General features: G+C 39.9%; 1 protein-coding gene across 1 annotated transcript in view; it reads right to left on the reverse strand.

Moving 5' to 3' along the window:
* NALF1 (NALCN channel auxiliary factor 1) overlaps positions 1 to 23,385 on the reverse strand; it is a 793,873-nt gene extending 770,488 nt beyond the window's left edge. Inside the window, exon 1 of the mRNA XM_077807064.1 lies at positions 22,564 to 23,385. Within this exon, the coding sequence (XP_077663190.1) occupies positions 22,564 to 23,385 (822 nt within the window). The remainder of the gene's footprint in view (positions 1 to 22,563) is intronic.
* Between the last annotated feature and the right edge of the window lie 2,871 nt (positions 23,386 to 26,256).

A 26,256-nucleotide genomic window follows, 5' to 3' on the forward strand; every position in this document is an offset into this window, starting at 1 on the left:
CAAATCCAGGTTTTCTCACCCTCCACCCCCCTTAGGTTAGTCTCTAAGGTGCCACAAGTACTCCTTTTCTTTTTGCGAATACAGACTAACACGGCTGTTACTCTGAAACCTATAATGTCAGTCACCGTCAAGCCATATCAAACCTTTTACCAGCCCTTCTGCCAATCTGCCTATCCTACTAAAAAAGATAGCAGATTCACTGTGTAACATGCTGGCTAACGTCTCTATCTATGTACTACCAACCGCAATTAGACAGAATATTATGTAAGACATGTTAAAGTGTGTATGTGTGATGTCAGTTTCTAGTGACTTGTTTATAAGCCTTAATACCACTGACAGCTGATGTAGATTTAGCTCAAGTATCTTGGGCTTGTGCTTTTGGAGCAGCACCCACACTAGCTGCTGTGACATGTAGCTGGGAGTTGTGCTGTCTGTATGCATGTGTCTCTGTATTTGTGTCAGATGGATGCTGCACCTCTTGTCACTCAATGAAAGGAAGAACTGTGTAAACCCAGAGTGCTTCTTCGCACAGATTGACAGGGGTGCTGCATTCAACAGAGATAGTAGATCAGCGACAGAGTGTAGACTATTGGTATTAGGGCAATGGCATGATCTAAGGCTATCTTTATAATTTAAGATGTTGTATTTGAAAATATATGGAGGTTAGTACGGATTTCTGGACTGTTCAGCATGGTGGTCGGTAGCTTTTGTAAAAATATCTAAAAGTATTATTCAAGAACTTTAAAAACGTCATTTAAAACTTTCAAATTTCTTCCCCTAACGTTAGCTACCTAATCCATATTTAGGTTTCCAAATAAATGTGGCCTGATTTTCAGAAGTGCTGAGCACATTCAGTTCCCATTAACTACATGGGTTTGAATACATTAAAAAAGTTATTTTTCCCTTAGTATAAGAACTCTGCCATTGACATAGATTTAAAGTAGTTTCTTCCCAACAGCCAAATCCTGCCCTCAGATAGACACATGAGGCTTCATTCAAGTCAACATGTGCCATTCATATATGCTCAAGAGCAGAATTTGGCCCTTAAGCTTTAATCAACATTATACCCTAGGGCCAGATCCTCAGCTTGGTATAAGCTGACATAAATCCATTGATGTCAATGGCAGCTGCAGGTGCTTACCACCTCTGACTTCCACAATGCTACACTGGTTTAAATCAAGCTGAGGATCTGCCCCTCAATATTTTTGTTGGAAATGTGCTTTTAGGAAGTAGCATGGGCCAAATTAAGCTCTGAATGAAGCAGGCGCAGCTCCTCTGCAATCCATGGGGCTGCACTTGCTTACACCAGGGCAAGAGCTTCCCCTATTTGTATAAAATTATCTTTAGAACATTTGTCAACTTGAGGACAGTGACTTAGTTAGAAAACTATTATTTCATCTGCTATGCAATCTGAGAACTTTTTAGACTGAAAAGGGCAGTTTTACTACCATCATACTCTATTCTTTTACATGTCTGGAAATGTTGTTGGAATGGGAACACCTGGATTTAAAGTGGTTTGTTTTATTCTGTTTCCCTCAGGATATGGACACTATATTTTAAGAGGAGGGGACAGTTTTATGATTAAGGCTATTACTGGAGGGTAGAGCTCCAGAGAAAGAGCTTGATTGTGCCCTTTGAGGCCACACAAAGAGCAGATTCTATGCTTGGAAACCCCTCTTCCATTTTACTTTCTTACATTCTCCTCCCCACTTACTTCTGTTCAATCAAATCGGGGAGCACAGGCATTGCTCCATGACAGTAACGCTGCAGGTGCACATGACTTGGATGGGGGCTGAGAATGGAAGAGAAAGGAGACAATAATCCCACTACCTCTGCAACACCACTATTAGTGAGTGGAATGTACATTGTACCCCTCTAACATGTGTCATAGCTGCAACAGGCACATTCATTACTGAAAGCCCTAGGAGACGGTATTACGAAATGAAGTAAAATTTTCCATAGATCTCTTGCTGCAGTCTACATACATACAGTTTATAAGTTTCAAACTTTTTAATCTTTAGTGGTTTAAAGCATTCTGCACAGTGCACACCTTGCGATCAGGCACTGAAATGAGAATTAACTAAAGACAAACTAATCTGTGCTGTTGTGATGCTTCATGGGAGTTGTATTTTATGTGCCTCATGCCTTATTATCCTTTATGGTCTAGACTCCCTGGTTGAACTGCATCTCTTATGATGTATTATGGTACCCCCTCTAGCTGAACTGATGCAATGCAACATGGGAGTTACATGGCCATGAAGCATGATGGGAAATGTACTCATGGTTCATAAAAGAGAATAGGGCATGAAGCATGAATGAATGAAGCAAGGTCATGAATACAACTCTCATGAAGTATCACAGATTACAAAGACAACCCGGTAGCTCAGGGAGACACAGATTATTTCAGTTCATATAATATTTTGATTCAAGAATGTTGAAATGTCCCATTTCAATCAAAAATTCAAAACAAAATGTTTTAGCATTTCCCAATGGAAAGGTTTTGGTCTTTCTGTTCTGTGAAAAATGTCAGTATTTTGATATTTTATCCCAATTTGGGATGAAAACAAATTTGAAATACTGGAATTATACACACACACACATACCCCCTGACAGAATTTTTGTGCTACAGTAATTTTACATCACAAAATCTCAACCAGAGAGAAGACCCAGAATAAATCACTGATAGAGTAAACACAAAGGAGTTTGGCCTGAGTGGGTGTTCAGTACTGATGATGAGTAGGCTGCTTGATTACATGTCAGTGTAAAGTAAAGAAAACCCATTAAATAAACTACAAATATCTTAGGGCTGGTCTTCATTACAGGCAGATCGACACTGCTGCAATCGATACAGCAGGGATTCATTTAGTGGATCTAGTGAAGACCTACTAAATTGATGGCAGAGTGTTCGCCGGTGACCCCCATACTCCATGTCAAGGTTCCTCCCCCACTCTGAACTCTAGGGTACAGATGTGGGGACCTGCATGAAAACCTCCTAAGCTTACTTTTACCAGCTTAGGTTAAAACTTCCCCAAGGTACAAATTAATTTTATCCTTTGTCCTTGGAATAACCATTGCCACCACCAAACTCTAACTGGGTTTACTGGGAAACGTAGTTTGGACACGTCTTTCCCCCCAAAATCCTCCCAACCCTTGCACCCCACTTCCTGGGAAAGGTTTGGTAAAAATCCTCACCAATTTGCATAGGTGACCACAGACCCAAACCCTTGGATCTGAGAACAATGAAAAAGCATTCAGTTTTCTTACAAGAAGACTTTTAATAGAAATAGAAGTAAATAGGAGTAAAGGAATCACTCCTGTAAAATCAGGATGGTAAGTACCTTACAGGGTAATTAGATTCCAAAATAGAGAATCCCTCTAGGCAAAACCTTAAGTTACAAAAAAGACAGACAGACAGAAATAGTCATTCTATTCAGCACAATTCTTTTCTCAGCCGTTTAAAGAAATCATAATCTAACGCATACCTAGCTAGATTACTTACTAAAAGTTCTAAGACTCCATTCCTGTTCTATCCCTGGCAAAGCAGCATACCAACAGACACAGACCCTTTGTTTCTCTCCTTCCTCCCAGCTTTTGAAAGTATCTTGTGTCCTCATTGGTCATTTTGGTCAGGTGCCAGTGAGGTTACCTTTAGCTTCTTAACCCTTTACAGGTGAGAGGATTTTTCCTCTGGCCAGGAGGGATTTTAAAGGGGCTTACCCTTCCCTTTACATTTATGACACTCCAGCTCTCTGAGCAGAGTAAGGGAAGTCTACTGGAGAGCGTCTCCCAGCTACGCAGCGCAGTGAAGACACCGGGGTTAGTTGACCTAAGTTACGCCGACTCCAGCTACATTATTCACGTAGCTAGAGTAGCATAACTTAGGTCGACTTATCCCCGTAGTAAGAACAAGCCCTTAGCCTCTAACTTAAAGATAAAGCCTAGTACAGCCTAGCCACCCAGTCACAGAGTAAAAAGTCCAATTTAAGTATGAACGTAGAATACCAAAAGCAGGTTCATCGGAGTGGAAGGCAGCCCAGTTTATTTCCCTCATGGCCAAGTGGTGAATATATGTACATTGAGCAGGTAACTTAAGGCCCTCCTCAAGGATAAACTAGGGTGGGTAACATATAAAAAGGGGATTAAGAGGGCTAAGAGGAATATGATGAGTGAATAGCCAAAGCTATAAAAAACTTTTAAAATATATCAGAAACATGAACCTGAAAGAGAATTGGTGGCTCCCTTAGGCTACCAGGGAGTAAAAGGAACATAAGGATATTGCACAGAAGCTAAATGATTTATTTGCATTGCTCTTCACCACAGAGAATCCTGGAGAGATACCTATTCTTTTAAAGTAATAAATTTAAGGTACATTCGAAGATTCAAATGTCAGAAGAGGAACGTATTGATAAATTAAAGATCAACACATCCCTAAGACAGGATGCTGTTTATTCAAGAGTGCTGAAGCAATTTGAGAACAATAATAAAACAAAACCATTTAATTTCTCATTAAAATCAGTTACCTTCCTGAGGTCTGAAAGAGAACAACTGTTGCATTTATCTTTTAAACTAGTGCTGTGTTCGGGAAAGTGGGATCCTGACTTGCAAACAAGTAAGCTTTATATCAGTACCAGATAAACTGGTTGAAGCAATAATTAAAAATAGAATTCTGAAACACCTAGATGAACATGATAAGACAGAAACAAAGCAGCATGGCTTGTGTCCCTCACTAACATATTTGAATTCTTTGAACATATCATAGAATCATAGAACTGGAAGGGACATCAAGAGGTCATCTAGTCCAGTGCCCTGCACGCATGACAGGACTAAGTATTATCTAGACCATCCCTGACATGTGTTTGTCTAACCTGCTCTTAAAAATCTCCAATGATGGAGATTCCACAACATCCTTAGGCAATTTATTCCAGTGCTAAACTACCCTGACAGTTAGGAAGTTCTTCCTAAACCTCTGTTGTTGCAATTTAAGCCCATTGCTTCTTGTCCTATCCTCGGAGGTTAAGGGAAATATTTTTTCTCCCTCTCTTTAACAACCATTTATGAACTTTGAAACTATTATCATTTTCCCTCTCAGTCTTCTCTTCTGAAAACTAAACAAAATGCAATTTTTCCTCATAGGGCATGTTTTCTAGACCTTTAATCATTTTTGTTTCTCTTCTCTGGACTCTCTCCAATTTGTCTACCTGAAATGTGGAGCCTGGAGTTGAGGCCTAATTAAGGTGGAATAGAATGGAAGAATTACTTTTTGTGTCTTGCTTACAACACTCCTGCTAATACATCCAAGAATGATGTTTGCTTTTTTTGCAGCAGTGGGAATGGGATGGAAAAGAATACTGATGACATTACAGTCTCATTATATAAATCAATAGTATGTCCTCACCTGTAACACAGTATTTAGCTGTGGGCAAACTATCTTAAGAAATAGAGGAGGTTCAGAGATCAGTGACAGACCACATGCCACAACCTTATCTCTGCCCCCCAGGGATGATTATCTTCAATCAACCCTTATATAAATCTATCCTCACCTAGCACAACACACTACTGCCCTGACATCCATAACTAATAGTGATAGGCGAGGGTTAAAGGGTGGTGGGGAGAAGGGAAGGTTAAGGTTGTTAGAGAACTCTGTAATGAACAGTATTAGTCAAATAAATATATACTAAATGTTAGAGAAGTGAATATTATGTATGGTAGTATATGAAAATATAAAGTAACTTTTGCTTTTTGTAGGTCTCTGCAGAGGCAGCATTTCAGAATTTAGATGAAACAGCTTCAGGGTTGTGTAAACCATGAAACTGGTTTGTGCATCTTATATGTAAAACTTTTAGTCTGTGCAAATAGCATGGTGAAGCAGAGGGTCAAGAGGGACCTGTTAGCTCCAAGTGCAGCCCCCCATCTCCAACAAGACAAGCTAACAAGCAAAAACTCAAGGACAAAAAAGCAGACCAGTAAGAAGAATACCAACTATTGTAAGATAACAACTGGATGGAGTCAGGGGGCATAACAGAAGTAGACAGATAAAAATAAGCTTTAGCAGTATAAGTAAAAAATGTATTTGTTCAGGTTAGTTATTGTGATTTAATCATGTGAATGTTTTAATTGGGGGTTTAGAATAGATAGTACACAGATGAGGTAACCTGGTAAGCTGAGTCTGTGCAAAGTTAAGGAACAGGGGATAAAAGATAGGTGATTGACAATAAGAGAGAGTGGATAAGACACAGGGGCAAACCTAACAGAGACCAGAGATTTGAAAAGAGTTACCTTGTCCGCTAGGAAAGCAACTTGATCATTTACTTTTTTCAGCTTTGTTTTTGCATGTATATGCAATTCATAAAGAATAACAGCATTATCTTAAAATGTGCACAATAAAGGCTAAAAGAAACTGCTCAAGCCTAAACTGAAGTGGATCTCTTTTTTTCATCCAACAAGGTGAATGGTAGTTTTAGTAATGGGCAGTAGTTTTGCGTATGGGTGAAGGAGAAGAGGGTGTGTACTGCAAAGTCATTTAACTGGCCATTTCCTTGCTTTTGCAGGTTTGTGTCAAGTGAGGAGCAATGCTAACAGCTTCACAACAAAGATTTTTGTACATTAATTTCCTACTGTTTTAGTGTTCCTAAGAAAGGGGCTGGTGTCATGCAACAGCTAAGTGTACATCTACACTGCAATAAAAGGTGTGATTAGCAGCTTGGGGAGACATATATGTGCTAGCTTCAATCTAGTTAGCACACGTAAAGTAGCAATGAAGATACAGCTCTTCAGAGTGGGCTGTACAAGCACGCCAGGGACCCAGGGTACATACACACATTGCTAGCTCACGCCGAAGCCCCATGATGCCACATCTTCCCTTCTATTTTTAGTGTGCTAGCTAAATTAAATCTAGCTCAGGTAAGCCCACCCAAGTTGCAAAACACACCTTCAATTGCATTGCAAACATAAGGTAAGTGTAGATACTAACAAAGAAGGCTTTATGCACCAGCAGCTACTGCACATGAACCCTATGTGACAGGAGATCAAGCTGCCCATAAACTCTTATGTGGCAGCAGCTGCCTATGAGACCCTTTTCAGATATGCACAGAAGCCACAAATAGATTCTTCTCCATTACGCATAGAAGCTGCACACAAATCCGTTTGCGTCAACAGCTGTCCATGAGTGGCACCAAGTGTGTGTGAAGTGACACAAACAGCAAAGAAGGTTTATGCACAGCTGCACATAAACTTTCTCTAACAGCTTGTGCATAAACTTTTGCTTATGGTGTATAATGGACAAAAATAACCCGAAATCCAACATTTTTTAAATTACCATAGGGGTTACACCTCTCTACCAAATTTTGTGTAGGTATACAATGGGTTTTTTACAGATATCCATCAACAATGGATAATAAGGCTACCAAAGAACAATTTCAGCCAGAGCCACGTTAAGAATTACAAAGAGAAACAAAACCAAAACTTCAAAGGGCCTACAATCCAGCTCTGTATGAATTTTCTCACTGAAAGACAATGGGCTTTTAGAGAAAAACAAGGATTTATATTCCATTTTAAGTTCATTTTCAAATGTTACCCTAACAATAGAGTCCCTACCACAGCTCCTCCATAATGAGCACACTCCCAGGTACACTAGACAAAATAATATATAGAGAAAAGATATGTCCCCAAGCATGAATGTTTATATGCCAATCACTGCTTAGTTTGAGTTAGGAAGAAACATTCTCCATCAGCAAAGTCTTTCACCTTCCCCTGTCCACTGCCAGAGACAGGGTACTGAACTGGATGGATCACTGAGCTGGTCCAGGGGTTGAAGTAGCAGCCCTAAAGAAACTGCTGAGCTGATTTGGATATTACGTGAAGGTTGGGCATAGATTTCATTCTCTTCAATACCTGAGTAATTCCTCACACAAAGCCCATGCACTCAGGTTTTGTGTGGCATGTGTACCTCTGTGTGTGGATTACACTTTGTGTGGAGTGAAATTGTGACATTTTAACTGTATAGTTTACATTAAGGCTTGTGAGGGGGAGGGCTTTGGGGGTCCCAACAAGCCTCCTGACAGTTTGCAAGCAATGTAGAGTGGTGGGATCTGAAAGGCTCTTGAGTTTGTGAGGTGAAGGGAACTGGGGCCCCTCGTGGTGAGTTAATAAGGTTCACAGGAAGTTCTAGATGTCTCCTAGGAACTTCAAGAGGCATGATTCTCCTCTACAGACTTCAAGAATTCTAAAGGAAAGAGAGAATGCCACATCTTTCCTCTCCCACTCTCCACCCCTCCCCAGCCCAAAGCTCCATTCTTTGCTCAGTGTCATGTTAGGACTCTATGGAAAACTAAGAAAATTTAGACCAAAAAAGTCATTAATGTGAGGTTAAGATTCACAGGATACATTCAGCAATTTAAGGCTGAAAATTCTTATAAGAAATTTTTAATAATTAAAAAAGAACCTGAGCAAGCAGGAAAATTCCAAATTCAGTTTAAACCCAAACATCTGAAAGTATGAAAATTCACACTTAAGGTATCCAAAATAACTTAACTCCTCCCATGTAAAGCGCCCTGAGAAAATTTTAAAAAACTCAGCCTATCCATCCCTAACAAAGAACGTCACTTTCTTTGGGTACCATAACAACTAGAAGGCCTTGTTCTTAATCACACTTGTTGTGCCAATTCCAGGCTTCTTTACATCCTACACACTCCATAGGGGAAAAAAATCTTACTTACAAATTCCTGGTTAGGTAAATAGCATATTCAGGATAATTGTTCCTGAGTCCCCATTAATGGGCCCTATCATGTTAGGTACTGAAGGTACGCAGCACTTTATATGATCTGGCCTTATAATTTCATGTGCCAACCAATGATCCAAGCCTCATTTATAAACCAGTAATCTGTAGTGCATATTTTTACTACTCCACCTGCAAGAATAGCTGGGGACTTCTTAAAGTCTTTAGAAAAAATCCTTGGTCCAAATAAAATTGCATCATAGAAAGTAGCTATAAAAGGAATAAAGAAGGGAATTGAAATAGTCAAGGGGGCAGAGATAAGGTTGTTTTGATTCCTTAACTGCAAATTTTTATACTTGCGAAGTTTGTGTTTTGAGTAAGAATGCTCTTAACTTTGACTTTTCCTGGCTCTCTCCTCATTGATTTTGCTAACTGAAACTTTCTTGTAAGGATTTTACCTTTAGGTTACTGACATAAGCTCCATTTTAACTCCACCACAACTCATTTATTTATCTGGGAATTAATGTTTAAAATGTCACCTTTCTATTGTGTATACAAGCTCTGCTTAAAATAGCTGTAAGACAGAATCAGCCCTTGATGACAGTCTTAAAAAAATCTTGCCATAACTTGAGCCATCTACCTAAAAAAACAATAAAAATGTACCAGAAAAATGTCTTGTCTGACCTTTTATTAGTTAAAAGTGTTCATAAGTCAATCCATTAAAGTAATTCTTTAAGATACATCATCTATTGCACTTGGAGCAGTTAACATATAACCACCTTATTCTGTTTTGCATGAATAAGAAAAACTTCCCGAAGCATTTATTATCTGAAATATTGACAACCCTGTGAGTCTGATCTGCCAATCATATTTTGATACTATTTATTAGAGCAGGTGACATTTTGAATCATTTTCCATCTGAAAATGCAGTTTTGATCAAATCAATACATTTTACAGCAACATGATGAATTTTTTTATAATAAAAAGTCTAAATGAATCATTTCATATTCTGATGATGTTGAAACATTTCATTTCAAGAAGGTAAAAATGTTATGTTTTGACTATAATTTTGATTATTTTTGTTTTTATATTGTATCAATTGTAATAGTACATATTAAATTTAAAATAATATAATTTGTTTAATGTATATTACATTATAAAGTTTAACCATTATCAGAATAAAACCTTTTGATATTATTGAAACAAAATGTTTTGACTTCACATGTTTCAATGTTTCTGAATCAAAAATTTTCAGAATTTCCATGTGTAATTTCAAACTTTTGCTTTTCATTCCCATTCAGCATGAAAACAAATTGTGAAATGTTTTAATTTCAATTGGAGCAGAAATTCTGTTTTTCAGCCAGCTCTATTAGATTCCGAACTCAGATGCATCAGTGTAAATCTAGACGTTGATGGAGTTACTCTGTATTAACTAGTATCAGCCCTTACAACACTGGTGAATGACCTATACTGTTGTTTGGAAGAGGCAAATTAATTCCGCTGAGCTGTCTCTCAGTAATTTTTCCTTTCATAGCTTTAACAAATTAAGTGCATCGTATTTTGCCATGGTATGAAAAATCAATACAATAGGAGAATAGGATCAAGACCAAACACAGCAACAAAGAATAGAAACAGCACTAGTCTAACATCAACAGCAAATTAATATAATCACTCAAGTACAGGAAACTGGGTATTTTAAACATAATTTTGTGCTTCCCCTTTTCTAGCAAATTCAGTAATCTGAATAAAATTTATCCTCTGCATTTCACATTTTGGAGTTTTAATCCACATGGCCCTAATTCTGCTCTCTCATCACATGTATTCTGGAATAATGCCATTGATTTAAATGAACTCACTCCTGATTTACCGTAGAGGAGAATCAGACCGTATCTATTTGGGTGAAAATAAAGCATCATTTAAAATTCCTATTGGTCACAGATAGATTTGTATGCAATACACTTACCCGATCACACAAATGGGTTTGAGAGAATAGTTTGGCCCAATATTTTTAAATGTGTTTTATTCATAAATTTCTACATCTTTACAATACCACGCCAAACTCTGGCAGGTACTATGCGGCGACACCTGCAAGAAAACTTTCATCTAGGATCAGAGGTTGCCCATTTCTGTTCTGTCTGAATGCACAACAAAGCTTCTCCATAAGACTGTGGTAAAAGACATGGGATTTTACTGATAGGCATTATGCTCATGGGATAGGGGAAGACCTTATGTCCTTCACATACCAGAGTGTCCCTCCCCGCCCCCAGCACACACACCTTTTAGTACCCTCTCTCCCCTGTGCAGAGGTGGAGATGATAGAACTCAGAAGAGAGAGCTGAGTCCTAGGGATAGACTGAGAAAAGTCTACTCTGTGTTATGGGTTTTATGGTAGGAACCTGTGTAGCCCCTACACTGGAACCACTTAAAAGGCCTGGTAGTTGAGAGTATGGACGATGGGCAGGATGAACGATGGGCAGGATGCATGATGGTAGCACCTCTCCCCAGTGTTAACTTTACTAAAATTGCAGCCTGCAGCTAAAAATCCATCCTGGTGCTTGTCCTCATTCACTGGCATGTCTACATCAAATAAGCAAAGAAAAAAAATTAGGTGTTTTTGCTCTTATGCAGATGTTTGATCAGCAATAGCCTCGAGATGATCTGGTGGCCATATTTTGAATATTTGTCTCTGGATCGGATAGCTCAGTGGTTTGAGCATTGGCCAGCTAAACCCAGAGTTGTGAGTTCAATCCTTGAGGGGGCCATTTAGGGATCTGGGGCAAAAATTGGGGATTGGTCCTGCTTTGAGTAAGGGGTTGGACTAGATGACCGCCTGAGGTCCCTTCCAACCTGGATGTTCTATGAAAATGTATTAGATGAACTTGATCATTTGTTTTAATAACAAAATGCACAGGGAGATTTATATGATTTTTTTTTTACTTTCCAACTTCTAATATCAGGGAGACAATGTTAACTTTTTGTCTTTGACATTAAACCAAACCAGTATTCTAACCCAAAGACAGTGAGGATAAATTAATCAATGTCTGTTGGCTAATTGCAGTACTAGAGGGAATATCATTAGAAATAAAATGAGTTTAAGGTAGACAAAATAACATTTAGAATCCCTGATATGACACTAAAAACATTAGATGTCTATATCTAAGATTAAAGTATATTGTGTTAAGGATCTCACTTAAATAGACAAAAGTATTAAATATAGTTGGAACTTGCTGAAAATATGGCCCTCTCTAAGTAGTCTCAGAATAATGATCTCTCCTTATAGCAACAATCCTACAGTAATTCCACCCAGTGAAGCTTCCTTTACTTCATTGGAAGCTCTTCATGTGGACAAGCTACTGGAGCAAACCCACAACCTCGATAGGATGAGTTATGGACTGATCATAGCCAGAGGCTCAGTCCTGCTTCCTTGGAAGTCCGTGGCAAATCTTCAGCTCAGCGTTCTTTAGACTATAACATCCCCCCCCCCTTTTTTTTTTTTTTTACACAAATGGGACCCAAACCTGCACCCAATTTAGGTACACAAAGAATATAGCCTTGAACACTAAGATCGTAACAGACTCTAGCCAGATAATTTGACAAAACAAAGTTACTCTGTATTGAGAAAGTAATTTCCTCTGAAAATCACCAAAGATTTTAGTCCACATCGAAACCTAGTTTTCTGCACATTTCCAACTGTAATGCAAAAAGCTGTTTAAATTGCAGGAGCTCAAAAAAGTTATTGGCACAGACAATTTCTGTGTTTCTTTTTCTGCTCTGGTATCTTGAACATGAAAGAGCTATTTTCATTTATCTATTGTAAAGAATTCTACTCCCAGTCTGAGTGCTTCTACACCAAGTTTCAGACTGGAGTGATTTCCTTTTACAGCTCAGTTACAAATCTCTTAATATAGAAGCATTTTTATTGCAACTGTGACTAAATAAGGTGTTCTTATTATTCACAACACATTTCTGTATAGAAGCCTATTATGAAAAAAACATCATATCTGATAAAAACGTTAATGGTACTCAAGTGAGATTTCCATTCACTTTTTGCTGAGTAAATTTTCAGGATTCATGTACATGCGGTATCTATTCTACAATAATACACAATGTGAATAAAAGCCGGAATGTGACATTTGAAAAGAATCCTCCATTTACTTTGTTTTTTCTTTTGTTGTTGTTACAAACTAAACTTTACTTTAAAGCAAAACCCAGTAAAATCTTGCTAATTTCTAATCTGTCACTTGTATAAATATATTGATATGCCTCAGAAGGGTTCTCACCTAATGAAAATAATTTGTAATAACACATTTAGAAATGTTGGTTGTTTATGATTTTGTATTTAGAACTCAATTACTGTAGCATGTTAATCTGAGAGATAATATAATTAACTTTTCTAATTTGCTTTAATACATATTAGAGTTGTTCAAAATCTTCTTTATATAATAAAACCTTAAATCAAAACTATATTCCTAAGTGGATGCATAATGATACAAATTTAAATGTGATGAAACGGGCTAGTATCTCCCATAAGTGTAACTCTTGACAAATTAAAAGTATGTTAACCAAAGTAGAAAAATGATCAGAAATGCACAATAAATTCTAAAACACGTCTGTTTTTTTCCCTAAAAGAATAACTGACAAAGTGAGAAACATTATCAGCTACTTATCACAGACTATTTTTTTTTTCTTTCATGAGAAATTTCCTTATGGTTTTGATTGCTAATACGTTGAACATGTAATGAAAGGATTCATTGCAATGACAATACTCCACAAAGATGAAGTAGCTTGACATGCTATAGATTCCATATGCATGTTGTCACCTTGTCACCTTGATCAATAGTTCTATCAGCCCCGACAGAGAGAGCACCGATCACAACACGTCATTTGTGTTGTTCTAGCCATTCCTTCAGCCACCTCTAGCCAGGCTGTCAGTGGCATCTGCAAGTTGTACTCAGGCAAATAAAGTCAATTTATAATCCACTGTGCAGAAGTAAGGACCATCCAGAAATAAATATACATTCAGGACTCATTCAAGATATTTTTATAACTACTGGAATTACACTCATTCCCTGAGAAAATGCTTCTGATTTGCCTGAAGACCATAGAACTTCTTATATTCAAGCAATACCAAAATAACCTATTTTTTAAAATGCTGCTTCTTTAAATTTTTCACTAGATACATTTGAAAAATTCACTACTTCATTGCAAAAGTGGCCCTCAACTTTGCCCTAGATATGATCCCATTAATGACAATGGAAAACCTCTCATTGACTTCAAAAAGCACAGCACTTTTGGAAATCTCATCCCATTTATATTGCCTCTTAATAAGTTCAGTTCAGATCATCTCATCTCCTAAGTTTTACCACCCCCGGGAAGAAATCCCCTAAGAATCTCTCTCTGCATCATCCTACCAGGGACGGGAGGATATTTGCCCCCATCCTGCAGCATCCTGAAAAAAGACATCCTCAAAGACCTTCAGGAGGCCATGACATTCATGTGAAGTTCCTGAACTGTCTCACTGGCACCTGCCTGCCCCCATCTCTGGCTCCCTGGCAATGTAGTTTCATTGGACCCAGGTTCCTCCCAGCTGCAGCTGTCCCTGAAACTTCTGCAGATGGAGCTTAGCACAATTGATAATACTAGTAATACATTTTCTTTTCCAAAACATCTCCATGAGACTGGAAGGGCAGATAATGTTCATCCCCTCCGCCCCCTCCCCCCCAGCTTCACCCCTGGCCTGTCCACATCTTCTCTTGCCCACCCAATCTTCATCTTTCCCACAGTCCAGACACCCACAGAGAGCTCTGCAGAATCTAGAGGGGGCAATGATATCACAGAATCAGCTGAACCCCAGATTTGGGCATGAGCTGGGGAACATCCTTGGGGAGACCCTTCCAAGTGCAGATCCCACATGAATGATCCAGGACTTCCATATATCACATGCTGTGCTTACAAGTAACTCAACCAGAATTCCAAACATCAAGCTAAGTTCTTTCCATCTCACACATCTTCATCATGAAAAAACACGTTTTTTGCAGGCTAAAACATGCCCTCAGTGACAGCAGTGCAACTCCATTGCCTTTTCGTGCTTTCAAGCAGTTAACCTGACCCTATGATTGGAATTTAGCAAGCTAAAGCTCACTTGCTTTCTTGGCTATGATGGCTCTACAGTTTTTACAAGACTAAAATGTAGTGAAACCATATGTTATTCACTGAAACAAGCAGTTGTGCCTCTGAGTATACACTGGGAGCAGATCTGTGTATACTGAATGAAGAGGGTTGTAGGGGATTATAGCTGGGTTTGGAGTTTCCCTCTTGCATGATCTGAGAGAAGAAGATGAAAGCTGTTGGAATCCATCCACCTCCTTCCCCAACACACACACACACACACCCTCAGAATATTTTATAAGGAGGGAAACAACCAGACCACCATTCTTTTACACCCTGCTCTCACAAGATTTGCTTTTGTAAGAGTCAGAAACAAATACTATTGCAGAGTCCTTAACAACAACAACAAAAAAAGCTAGACCACCCTCATCCCATTTAACATGGATGCAATCACATAATCTAATGCATTTACTCCCATTCATATCTCTAAAACACACCTCTAATTCTCCCATGAGACTGTGTGCAGGTCCCATGAACCTGGTGATATCACCATGCTGGTGCAGAACAGCACCAAGTACCAGCATGCATAACCAACCCACTCAATCTGCATTAGAATTAGCATTTCTACACAACACCCACAAACCTAATTTTAATACTACTGTCACTTTTTGTTTTCTGAGGTGTATTAGTCATACAAAGAATACAATGTGTGTATGTTTTTTGCTCTTTTAGGCAATCCTTACTCAGACCAGCATGGAGCAAAACATGCACCAATCTCTGTGTGAGTTTGTTGGACTAAGTAAAGACCAGGTGAGCTTCAGGCATTATAAATGATAGAACTGTATTTAACTTCCTGATGACTTTTTCCTAATAGGAAATGGGGATGAAGGAAAGAGTCTTCTGCATCGCCTGCAAACTGTACAAGTAAGATCCAAATGAACCAGTGTGGAATGGAGGCTTGAAGGCAGAGCAATGAGACCTTCCACTATGTGTATGTCTACATTGTGTTTTAAAACCTGTGGCAATGAGTCTCAGAACCTGGACCTACAGACTTGGGCTCATGCTATGGTACTAAAAACAGCTCTGTAGACATTTGGGCTCAGGCTGGAGCCCAGGCTTTGAAGCCCAGGGAGAAGTGAGGGTTTCAGATTCTGAGCTCCAGTCTGGGCCCAAACAGTTACACTGCTGTTTTTAGTACCATAACATGAGCCCCTGCGAGCTCAAGTCTTTAGGCCCAGGCTCTGAGACTTATTGCCACGCATTTTAAAACACAGCATAAACATACCCTATATGGCTCTAAGATCCCCACATGTGTAATGGCAGCTGCCGCTAATCCAGTCTTTAGGGTAGAATTATGGTCATGGGAAATTTGTTCTTTAAGGGGTTGATCTACAAGCTACTGAGCACTCTGTCCCTGGAACAGCAAAGCACTTGAGTAAATACTTAAGTTTAAGCATGTGAATAATCTTATTGACTTGATTGGCACTAGTTATGTACTTAAGATTGGGCATGTACTTAAGTAGTTTCTAAATCAAGACATTAGGGATCAGTCCAAAACTCATTAGTGCAAATGGGAGTGTTGCCATTGACTTAAACGGAGGCAGGACCAGGGCCTTAATTACAAGAAAGCCATAATGAACTATAATAGAGGTATTGACTTCTGCCACATGTCAAATCCACAAACTAATTTCCAGGGGGAAAAATTACGCTTTTGGTTTAACTTCTTACATTCAGTTCAGCAAACAAATATGCACAAACATCAATTTGTGAAGTTATCTAAATTACATGATGTATTTTAAACTGTACAGCATGAAAATAATTTTACCTCAGAGCAAACAAACTGATCATAATTTCCTGCAAAATAATGTATGTTATTCATCTTTAAAGAAGTTTTAAAAATACACACTATATTTCCAGAGGTTTTTTTTAAACATCAACTTTATAATTCAATTTTTACAATTGCCTTTTATACTAGATACTGTCCACCAGTGCCAAATCATAAGACTTCACTCTTAGTGATTAATTTTAAGAATCACTCCCCAATGTATTAAATTTTAAATATTGCTGTGTGACTGAAACTCCGAAGTAGCTTTGTGTCAAATACTGGTCTATTTGACCTTTGCAATAGAAAGGTTCTCGTCACCTGAAATTTGGTTTCAAATTTCTCATCTGTTCTTTTCTGCCTACTTAACAAAGAGCTTAAACCAAAATCCAATTACAGTGCATCTTCTGTTTAGAAAAAAAAAGTACTACGGTAAACTTATGGTTCATACAAACCATGATATTTCCAATGAAATGAGAAATACTGTAATTTTAATTATTTTAAAATGCTCTAGAATAACCTCTTACTTAATAAGAGTTGAACACAATGATCAAATAAAAACCAGGCGTAGAAGCATACCAGCTATATTCACTGATCAACTGAATACTTGTGATAATAATAATATTCAGGAACCCATATTTTAACTAAGTAGCATTGGAATTCAACTATTTTTACAAATTTACTAGCAGCATGGACTTAAAATTGCAAATCTGAACTGATTAAATATTATTTAATCTTTATAGTGTATTTGTTTTATGTATCATCCTATAGGATATCTAGGGCCTGATCCAAAGCCCATTATAGTAATGGAAGTGCTCCCACTGATTTGGACTTTGGATAAGGCCCAGACTGAAGAAATATATTGAATCTACCATGCCATTTTCCTTGAACTAATTTCAGTGGGGAGCTTGGCAATGAAGGATTTTAATAAACAAAATAATTTTAGAGCTGTGGGCCCAAGCCTGATGACCTTGCTCAGTCATCTCATTGATGTTATGATAGATTTTCCAGCAGGATTTGACCCACTTTCTTTAACAGAGAAAGTAAAAATATTGGCATATCTTCTAATTTTTCTACTCTGGTATCCTAGCATTAAAAGAGAATAATTAGATGTTATTATGGCAATCCATGAAAATACATGAATAACACATCACAGTATTTAAGCTAGTATTGACAAAGGGCTGTAAGGTCTTATTTCATACACTTTAGTTTCTTACAGTGAAATAATTGACTCTGAGATGCTAACTGTTTTGTTCAGCAACTACAAGCATTAATAAATGTGTCTGCAAAGAATATTCTCCAGCTCAAATGCTTTCCATACAGAAAATATTCTCTGTCTCCAAAACCAGCATTCAAAAAAACCTTTACATTTGTATGGCCTACTTAGTGCTTTGACCCAGTTCAGACTCAGAAGCAGCCAGAATCTTCCTCTATTCCAGAAAAGCAATAGGCTTCTGACTTAAGAATAAGAAATTGAGTATTTCCCCTGACGGAAAGCTGACAACTCATTATTAGGAACTGTGTCTTCTAACATCAACCCAATACCATTTATATTCAGTATCAGTTATTCCTGGTTAACAAGACTATATCGATATTATCAATCACAATTACCATAATTTCACCAGATGTAAACATTACTTCAATCTGTTTCTTAATATTTCAAAACAAAAGCAATTTTTTTGTAAAAATCAAAGTTTAAAATAAATAATGGTCCAGATTCTCAACTGTTATAACTCAGCATAACTCTATTAAAGTCAGTGGAGCTACACTAATTTGCACCAGCTAAGAACCCGGCCCAATATTTAAATGCATTAAAATAAATGTTTTTTCTTTGTTGTACTTCTTGTTTTGTACATCCCTAGTATGTGTGATTATCAAAGCAAACAAAAAAATGTTCAAAGACACCAGACTTATGCAACAGTTGATCAATATATTTTGAAACCAGAATAGAATTACAGTGAGACAACAACAATAACACGTGAAGGTAAAACAGAAACAAGTCCACAGAGAAGCTCAACCCCAACCAGTATACATTGTGTATGCAGTTTATGTGGCATACTCAAGCATAAGTGTCTGAACCTTGAGAATTTAAAGCAACTACTCTAATCTGCTTCAAATTTAAATGCACAGATATGTGTAACATGTAAAAGCAAGATCTACTGATGTTAGAGGAAGCAATTTCTTTCTACTTAATTAATATGCTTTTATTTTGAAGATCTGGGAGCCTAAATATGAAATTCAGCTTAACAGAATATCTAAAAGTGAATTTATACTAACCCAAAAAATTTCTGACTACAAAAGTATTGCCATAATACAAAACATGACTAAAACAAACTCCAGAAACTACTAGGCATACAATGAACCTTAGAACATTCAGAGAAGAAAGTCCAATAACTCATAAAAATCTTACTTTTAGGTAAAAATCTGAAAGTATAAAGTCAGTATTTCAGAATGATACAGTAAAAAAAAACATGCAATATTTGCTAATTGTGATTTACATTATAATTATTGAAAGGTATAATAATTTGCCTGAGAGAACGAGTAATGTCATAAGTGCCACTTATTAACCTATGAATCAATTGTTTCTTGAGGTTGCTGGGGTAAGGAAGAGTAGAGGGTCCAGCAGAATATAAATGTTACAGTGAGTGGTATTCATAGTAACTTTTCCTGATTTTGTAATCCACTAAAAATTGTTAACTGGATGAAATGCTCTCTTCTCCTCCAGAATGTAGCTACTCTCCCAGAATACTAAAACTTTCTTAAATGCAAATAAATTTCTTGAATGGATTTTCCTATTTCACTTCTGACCTGTCTTTATATATATGCTTATTGAGTGAATTCTTTATTTTTCATATTGTCTTTTAATACAGAGTAAAAAGCAGCACACCACATTAACCAGTCAGATGGGGTATAACAACTATATATGATTAAATGTCAAATTTCTGTTTCTTCATCAGATGTTAGATGTTGATCCTTTAACATAATTCTTAAATATCATCTGGACATTTAATTATCACAGATTTGAGTACATTAGCAAAGCTGTTTCCCTTTTTTTAAATAAATCAAGTATTTATAAAGAACAAAACAAGATAGTAAAGTGGGATTTTCAATTTATTTTGTTTTTAAACAGGTCATTTCCCCAAGATAGGGCATTTAAAAAAAAAGTAGGACTTTATAGTTGCATGTACATACAATTGAGTATACAGTACACTAAATCACCTTACTATATATCATGTGAAATGCTAGACTGCTTAAGACTGCTAAATGATTGGATTTCACACATTGATATATAAGATTGAAAACGTCCTAAAAGAAGTCCTAAAAAACATAAATTCAGGGAGAGAACATGTAACATAGTTATATATCTCCAGTGTATGTAGACTATGTGAGCAGTAAGCATTGTGCTCTGTCTTTCAGCACGTTGGACAGCAACTCTTTTAGAAAAGAGCCAGTGTAACAGGAGTAGGGCTTTGCATCTGATCATTAATTATCACACATAAAAAATATAGTTGACCACATCACCTTTTTGTCATATCTTCCAAAAGGCACAATACTACTTGAATTTTTGTTCTTGTTTTGTCTTCACTTTGTCACATAAATTGGTTGGACAAATTCTCAATACACGGTAGAATAGCACTGGCAGGCAGGTCTGGTGCATGCAACCCCAACCCAAGAACTATTAGTAATTTGCTCTGTATTTCCTTTTTGCCCCTTTTCTTACTGGAAAGGTACAAGTATGGATATTTTCTTTTTTAAAATGTAACTGGATTAATTTTATTTTTATTTCTCTTCAGAACACTCATTCAAAACATGTATTCACATCAACCCCCAGTGGGAAAAAAAAGAAATAATATACAGTATTGTATAATTAGTATTCTATGCAATTTTCCCTTTCTCACATGATATGATATATGGTAAAGCAACTGTTAATGTGGTGGTGAAAAAGTCCAATCAAACCAGCCTATGATTTAAAACATCATGTTAATAATGTAAATATTGCTCGTTTGGCAGCACAAGGCAGGAGATCAATTTCCAGAAGAAGGAGTTACTGAAATGGAAATGATGCCCTCACACTTGTGGCCCTTACCTAAACATTTTCTATTGCCTCCAAATCAGCCAATTTCGAGATAAAAGATATTTACACTGTAGTCTAAGTATAAAATGCATGTGGTGTGTGTTTACATATACATATACGGTTAAATGATCCAGGAAATGCAGGTCCAAAATTGCTTTGTGAGTTGCTTTTATTCCTATTGAACTTAATGAGAAAAACTCTACAGACATATTTTTCTTGCTGATAACATCAGGTTTTATTTACATAATGAGATAACGTTATTGGACTTTTGGACATGCATATGTTTGTCCTTTGAGGCAGTATACATAAGCTATCTTTATTCGTACTGCCCATATTCAACACAATGGGATTCTGTAAGGCATATACCCTAATAATCAAACGATTCCAGAAGGCCCTGTTAAAGTTAAAAGACACTAACGGGTGTGGGATCAGGTTTTCTTGTTCAATATGCTCACCAGAAAAGCCTTCTGTTCAGATAGATAACTTGTATGTGCTGCTATACTCAGCTGATTCGGATTTCTAAAGCAGGATTTGGTTTGGATTTGTTAAGGTACCAATGCAGTAGATAATCAAGAAAATTCAGGCAAGCCAGTTCAGAGCAGAAGCCATGTAGATGGTTTGGTTGTTCAGGAAATATTTTTTTAAAACCAGACTGTATTTTAAGCACCAAGCACGGCCCCTTTCCCTGCGCTTTCCCGCCTCGAGAGCTGGGCCAACTAGTCTTGTGCAAAGTGGAGAGACAGCTATCAACGTGGGACACTGTTTGCTTATGAAGAAAAATAATCTGTCTTTGGATCGTTCTGAATGAGCATGGGGAATACACAAAGACTAACGATGAGGTTTATTGAAATTCTGTCATCATTTCTTCCCTAGTAAAGATCACTGCAATGTCTGTTTACAGCCACTCTAGTCCTTGAGCTCTTCCCCACTCCACAGATTGTGTAGAGCAGACTTCAGACACAGACACATACGCATACATAGATAGTCATCTGGAACGTCTTCCTTTTTACACGTGATCGCGTTGCCACAATCTCTATTCGTACGTTAGGAAATGCCCATTCTTGATTCCCCCAGAATCCCATCACATTGCACATGTTAAAGAGAACAACACATCTGTATTCATAATGCTGTGCCAAATCACCGAAACATTTGTCCTTCAGCAATTCTGGAGAGCACCCTGCTTCTGGAAGCTCTAAGACAAGACGGACTTGCAAGTCAGCTAACACCGGACGTATGTCATCAATTGACTTCACTGAGATTCATCCCAAAAGCCCAAGACAACCAGTAACTTGTCTTGAAAGTTAGGACAGAGTCACGTCGCATAGCCCCATCGCTTACACAGCAATCAGAAAGTTCCCCCGGTGCGCACCGAAACAGATACATTTTGCCACCGAGCGCCTACACAAACGCCAAACAACCACGCCGCTGATCCCGCGGAACAACCAACTTCCCACGTCCACTCCAGCCCGTCAACAACCAGGGACAGCCCATTCACACCCCATTGCCGTACTAGGTCCTTCTAATTGGCATGCAGCCCCTACCCCTGCCTCTCTGTTAAGCCGCATCCAAGCCCTGTGGAAGCAGGCAGCCGAGTTTGAGCCAATCGCATATTCATGAGTAGGGGAAATCCAGCTCTGCACTCCCAGAGGACCAAGGATCACTCTTCTTTTCCTTGCAAGCAATGCGTAAATAAGGGCTCCTTGTCAGTTTCCACTAGAAGAGTCAATTCCTCCCTACTGATTAAAGCCATCAGCACCCGAATTAAAAACACCACCAACAATAAAAGGGAAAGCAACCAGCCGGCCCATCAATGAAAGAGAGCATAAAACACAGCAGGGCTCCTACCTTACAATCCTCAGGACACGATTTCACCGAGTATTCATCCGATTGTAAATATTTCTGGAGCATAACCTCAAACTCTTCGTATTTCTCCTGAGCGTGCTGGTCGTAGCGCTGGTAAGCCTGGACGCACTGGCGGCAGGAGCCTTCCCCCTCCAGCACCACATCCAGACTGCAGTTCAAAGTGTCCGGATTGGACAACCCGGCGAACAACTCCCAAAGGGTGTAGGAATTACAAAAGGAAAGGTAAAAATCCGTCAAGTTCCAGCCCGGAGTCGGATGATTCCCGGTCACCTGCTGCTCCCGGCTCCATCTCCCCCGGCACACAGAGTCCGCATCCTCCACGCTGAAACACTGGCCAGACGCGGAGCTCTGCGGGTAACACGTCTCCAGGCGCCAAAAAGGTTTGGTGGAGTTCCCTAGAAAAATAGCCTTGTTGTTGTTGTTGTTATTGTTATTATTTTTGCTGCTGCTGCTGCCGCCGCTGCTGCTGCTGGGGGAGGGAGGCAGGGTGGGTAATGAGGAGGAGAGGAGTCTATGGGCCGCCTGTGCCGCAAGCGAGGGCTCCCCCATGCTAGAGAGTGGTTCCCGCTCCGGATGCTCGGGCTGCTGCTGCGCCTTGTCTCTGGTCCTGGTGAGTTTGGCTTCGGCACAGAACCACAAGTGATCAGAGAGCAGGACTGTGAAAAACAAGAGCGATGCCAGGGACAGTCGCCATTTCTGAGCCCTCTCTGAATCAGTGAAGGGTTTCTCGTTCTCCCGGGGTGCAAACCAGATTTTTAGGCCGTCATCGTACTGCCGACTGCACATCCAAGCACCCCTGGTCATATTTTGGGAACGCACAGCCCTGGCCGACTCCACCGTGAGGGCTCCGTTGCCAGTGTCACCACAATATGCATTGACTTAAAAGATTGGGGGGGATTTTCTTGCCTTCCTTCCTTCCTCTCTCTCTCTCTCTCTCTCTCTCCCGCTCTCTCTCTCTCTCTCTTTCTTCCTCTTCTTTCTTCTTCTTCTTCTTCTTCTTCTTTTTCTTCTTCGTCCTCCCCCTATTGAAATGTTGTTGGGTTTTGCAGGTGGATCCGACTGGGTCTCACCACAGATCCATCCAATACAGAGTACGGTGGAGCAGATGAGAGCAACAATGCAGAGGGAGGAGGAGGAGGAGGAGGTGGTGGTGGTGCTGGTGGTGGTAGTGGTGGTGGCGGCTGGTGGTGGGGTTGGCTGGCTGCTTCTTTTCCTCCCCTCCTCTCACCCAGGCATTGTCAGATAGCAGATCTCCATCGCTCTCCTGAGAAAAGCCGGCTGCCCCCTGCCAGCTGCATGCCGCTTCCCCCGCTGCCGGCGGGCGGCTGGAGGAGAGCAGCTCCCCTGCCTGCCTTGCCTCCCTCCTTCCTAACGCTGCCGGGGCTGCTTCTCCTCCTCCTGAGCCCAGAGCCCTGGCACAGATGCCTGCACCCCGGTCTCCGTCTTCCCCGCTCCCTCCTCCCCCCCCACCCCCCACCCCCACCCGCGCTCTAGCCGGCGCGGCGCTGCTGCAGGGCTCCCGGAGCGCGGCTGAGGACGCGGAAGGGGAGGAGGCGGCGGCGGCGGCGGCGGCTGGTGACAGTGAGCGGCGGCGGCGGCGGCGGCGGCGGTTGGTGCCGCCGGGCGCGTTCTCCCCCGGCGCGCGGGGCGGGCTTGCCTGGGTTTTGCCTCCCGGTGGCCACGGTCATCTTTGGTCCCTGGGCTAAGTTGCCGCCATCTTCGTCCTGGAGAAGCACTTTTTTGGGGGGAGCGCTGCCTTTTGCGTCATCTCCTCCCGCGCCGAGCTCGCTCTCTCCTGGCGCAGTGGCCGCCGCTCTCCCTCCGCCTGCCCACGGAGGTGGGGGAAGGCACCGGGGACCACATGGCCCCACCGGAGGGCTTCCGGAGCGCAACTCCTCAGCCCGCGCCACTCGCCTCGCTTCGCCACGTCCTAAGCGCCAGCATCCCCGGCTCTTGCCTTTGCTCCCATCAGTGGCTCCTTCTTCCTTCCCTCTGTGGCCCCCGAACCACCTCCTCCCCGCAGGGCGCTGGCTGGAGGGATCTGTCTCTCTGTGGGTGTCCTTTGTGTGTGTGCCGTGTCGTCTCAAACAGCAAACGGCTCGGGTCAGATACAATGTCAGGGTCCGGGTGAGAGCTGGATCCCGCCAGGCTTTTTATGGCCCCCCGTCACCCAATATTCCACTGCCCCCATGAAAACTAAGTCTGCCCGTCCATATTTCACTTGACATAACTCCTAGACCTCCAAAGCATCCCAGAGCAATTGCACTGCAATACCCCGACTGCCATCTGGAACCTCAGATTCCACTGCCTAAATGAAGAGCCCGTTTAGCCTCGTGTGTCTTCAAAATCCTGACCCTGGTACGCCCCAGTGTAACAGTAACACAAAAACTTGGATCCCACATCTGGATCCTGCTACGTTTTGCCCCCAAACCCTGAAATTGTACCATCAAAACAGAGAACAATGTTTGCTTCTATTATTCAAAAAAAAAAAAAAAAAAAAAAAACCAACAACCGCCAAATCCAAAATATAAAAACAAAACACTGGACGCCAAAACATCCCAGTCCAAGAACTTTACAACTCTGATTTGGCACTTACATCTTGCCGGATCTGGCTATTTTTTTTTCCTTTGGCTGCATATCCTTCAGAATACCATTTAGATGTAGTACATATGCAGCATCTAATAGTCCACTCGAATAATCAGAATTCTAACATATCGTGGGGCAACAGTGCCACAAAAGTGTGTCTGGCAAGGGTTTTGGCACTGAGCAGCCAACGTATAATTTAAATGGAGTCTTCATTTACAAGAATTCATCTCCTGTTTTGGTCATGTGATACATATATCAGTAGTGTTATTTATCTTTCCTTTTACAGTGGATACTCTTAAAAATGAATTTCAGTTTAAAGATAGAGACTATTGGTGAGACTTGTAATATCTCTACATGCAGGATGATGAATCTTTTTAAGTGTACCCATTGTACTTCATAAAATGTAATCCTCCCCACTATTTAGTCAGTCATGTATTTATTCCTTAGCAAATGGGAGCTATACTATAATATACTAGATATACTTGGTCTGGGCTCAGAGTGGAGGGTAGGGACAAGGGGACCTTTTGAGGTCTCTTTCAGCCATATGTCTATCCTTCTATCATTCTATTATCACAATCTACAAGTACCCACAGAGGGAACAGATTCATGATAGTAGGTGGCTCTTTAATTCAGTATCCAAGAGATTAATAAGATCCAATGGTTGGAAGCAGAAACTAGACAAATGCAGGCTAGAAATAAAGTGCACATTTTAAACAGTGACCATAATTAACCAGGGGGACAACTTACCTAGAGAGGTGGTGGATTTTCTATCACTTGAAGTCTTAAATCAAGACTGGATATTTTTCTAAAAGATATTCTATAGCTCAACCAGAAGTTATGGGTTTCATGGAGAAATTCTTTTGTCTGTGTTGGCAAGGGGCTCAGACTAGATAATCATAATGGCCCCAGTGGGCCTTAAAATCTGAGTGAAGTTCATTTAAAACTACTGCACATTAATATTGAAAGAAAAACTATACAGCATTCAAGCAGACCACATCACAGTTCTTAGTCAATCAGAACACATAATCTGCTAACCCTTAACATACTTCAGTTTGGTACTTTGATTCTAATGATTTCAAGGGTTGGGGC

Source organism: Eretmochelys imbricata, chromosome 1, assembly GCF_965152235.1.
Source record: "Eretmochelys imbricata isolate rEreImb1 chromosome 1, rEreImb1.hap1, whole genome shotgun sequence".
NCBI classification, from domain to species: Eukaryota; Metazoa; Chordata; order Testudines; family Cheloniidae; genus Eretmochelys; species Eretmochelys imbricata.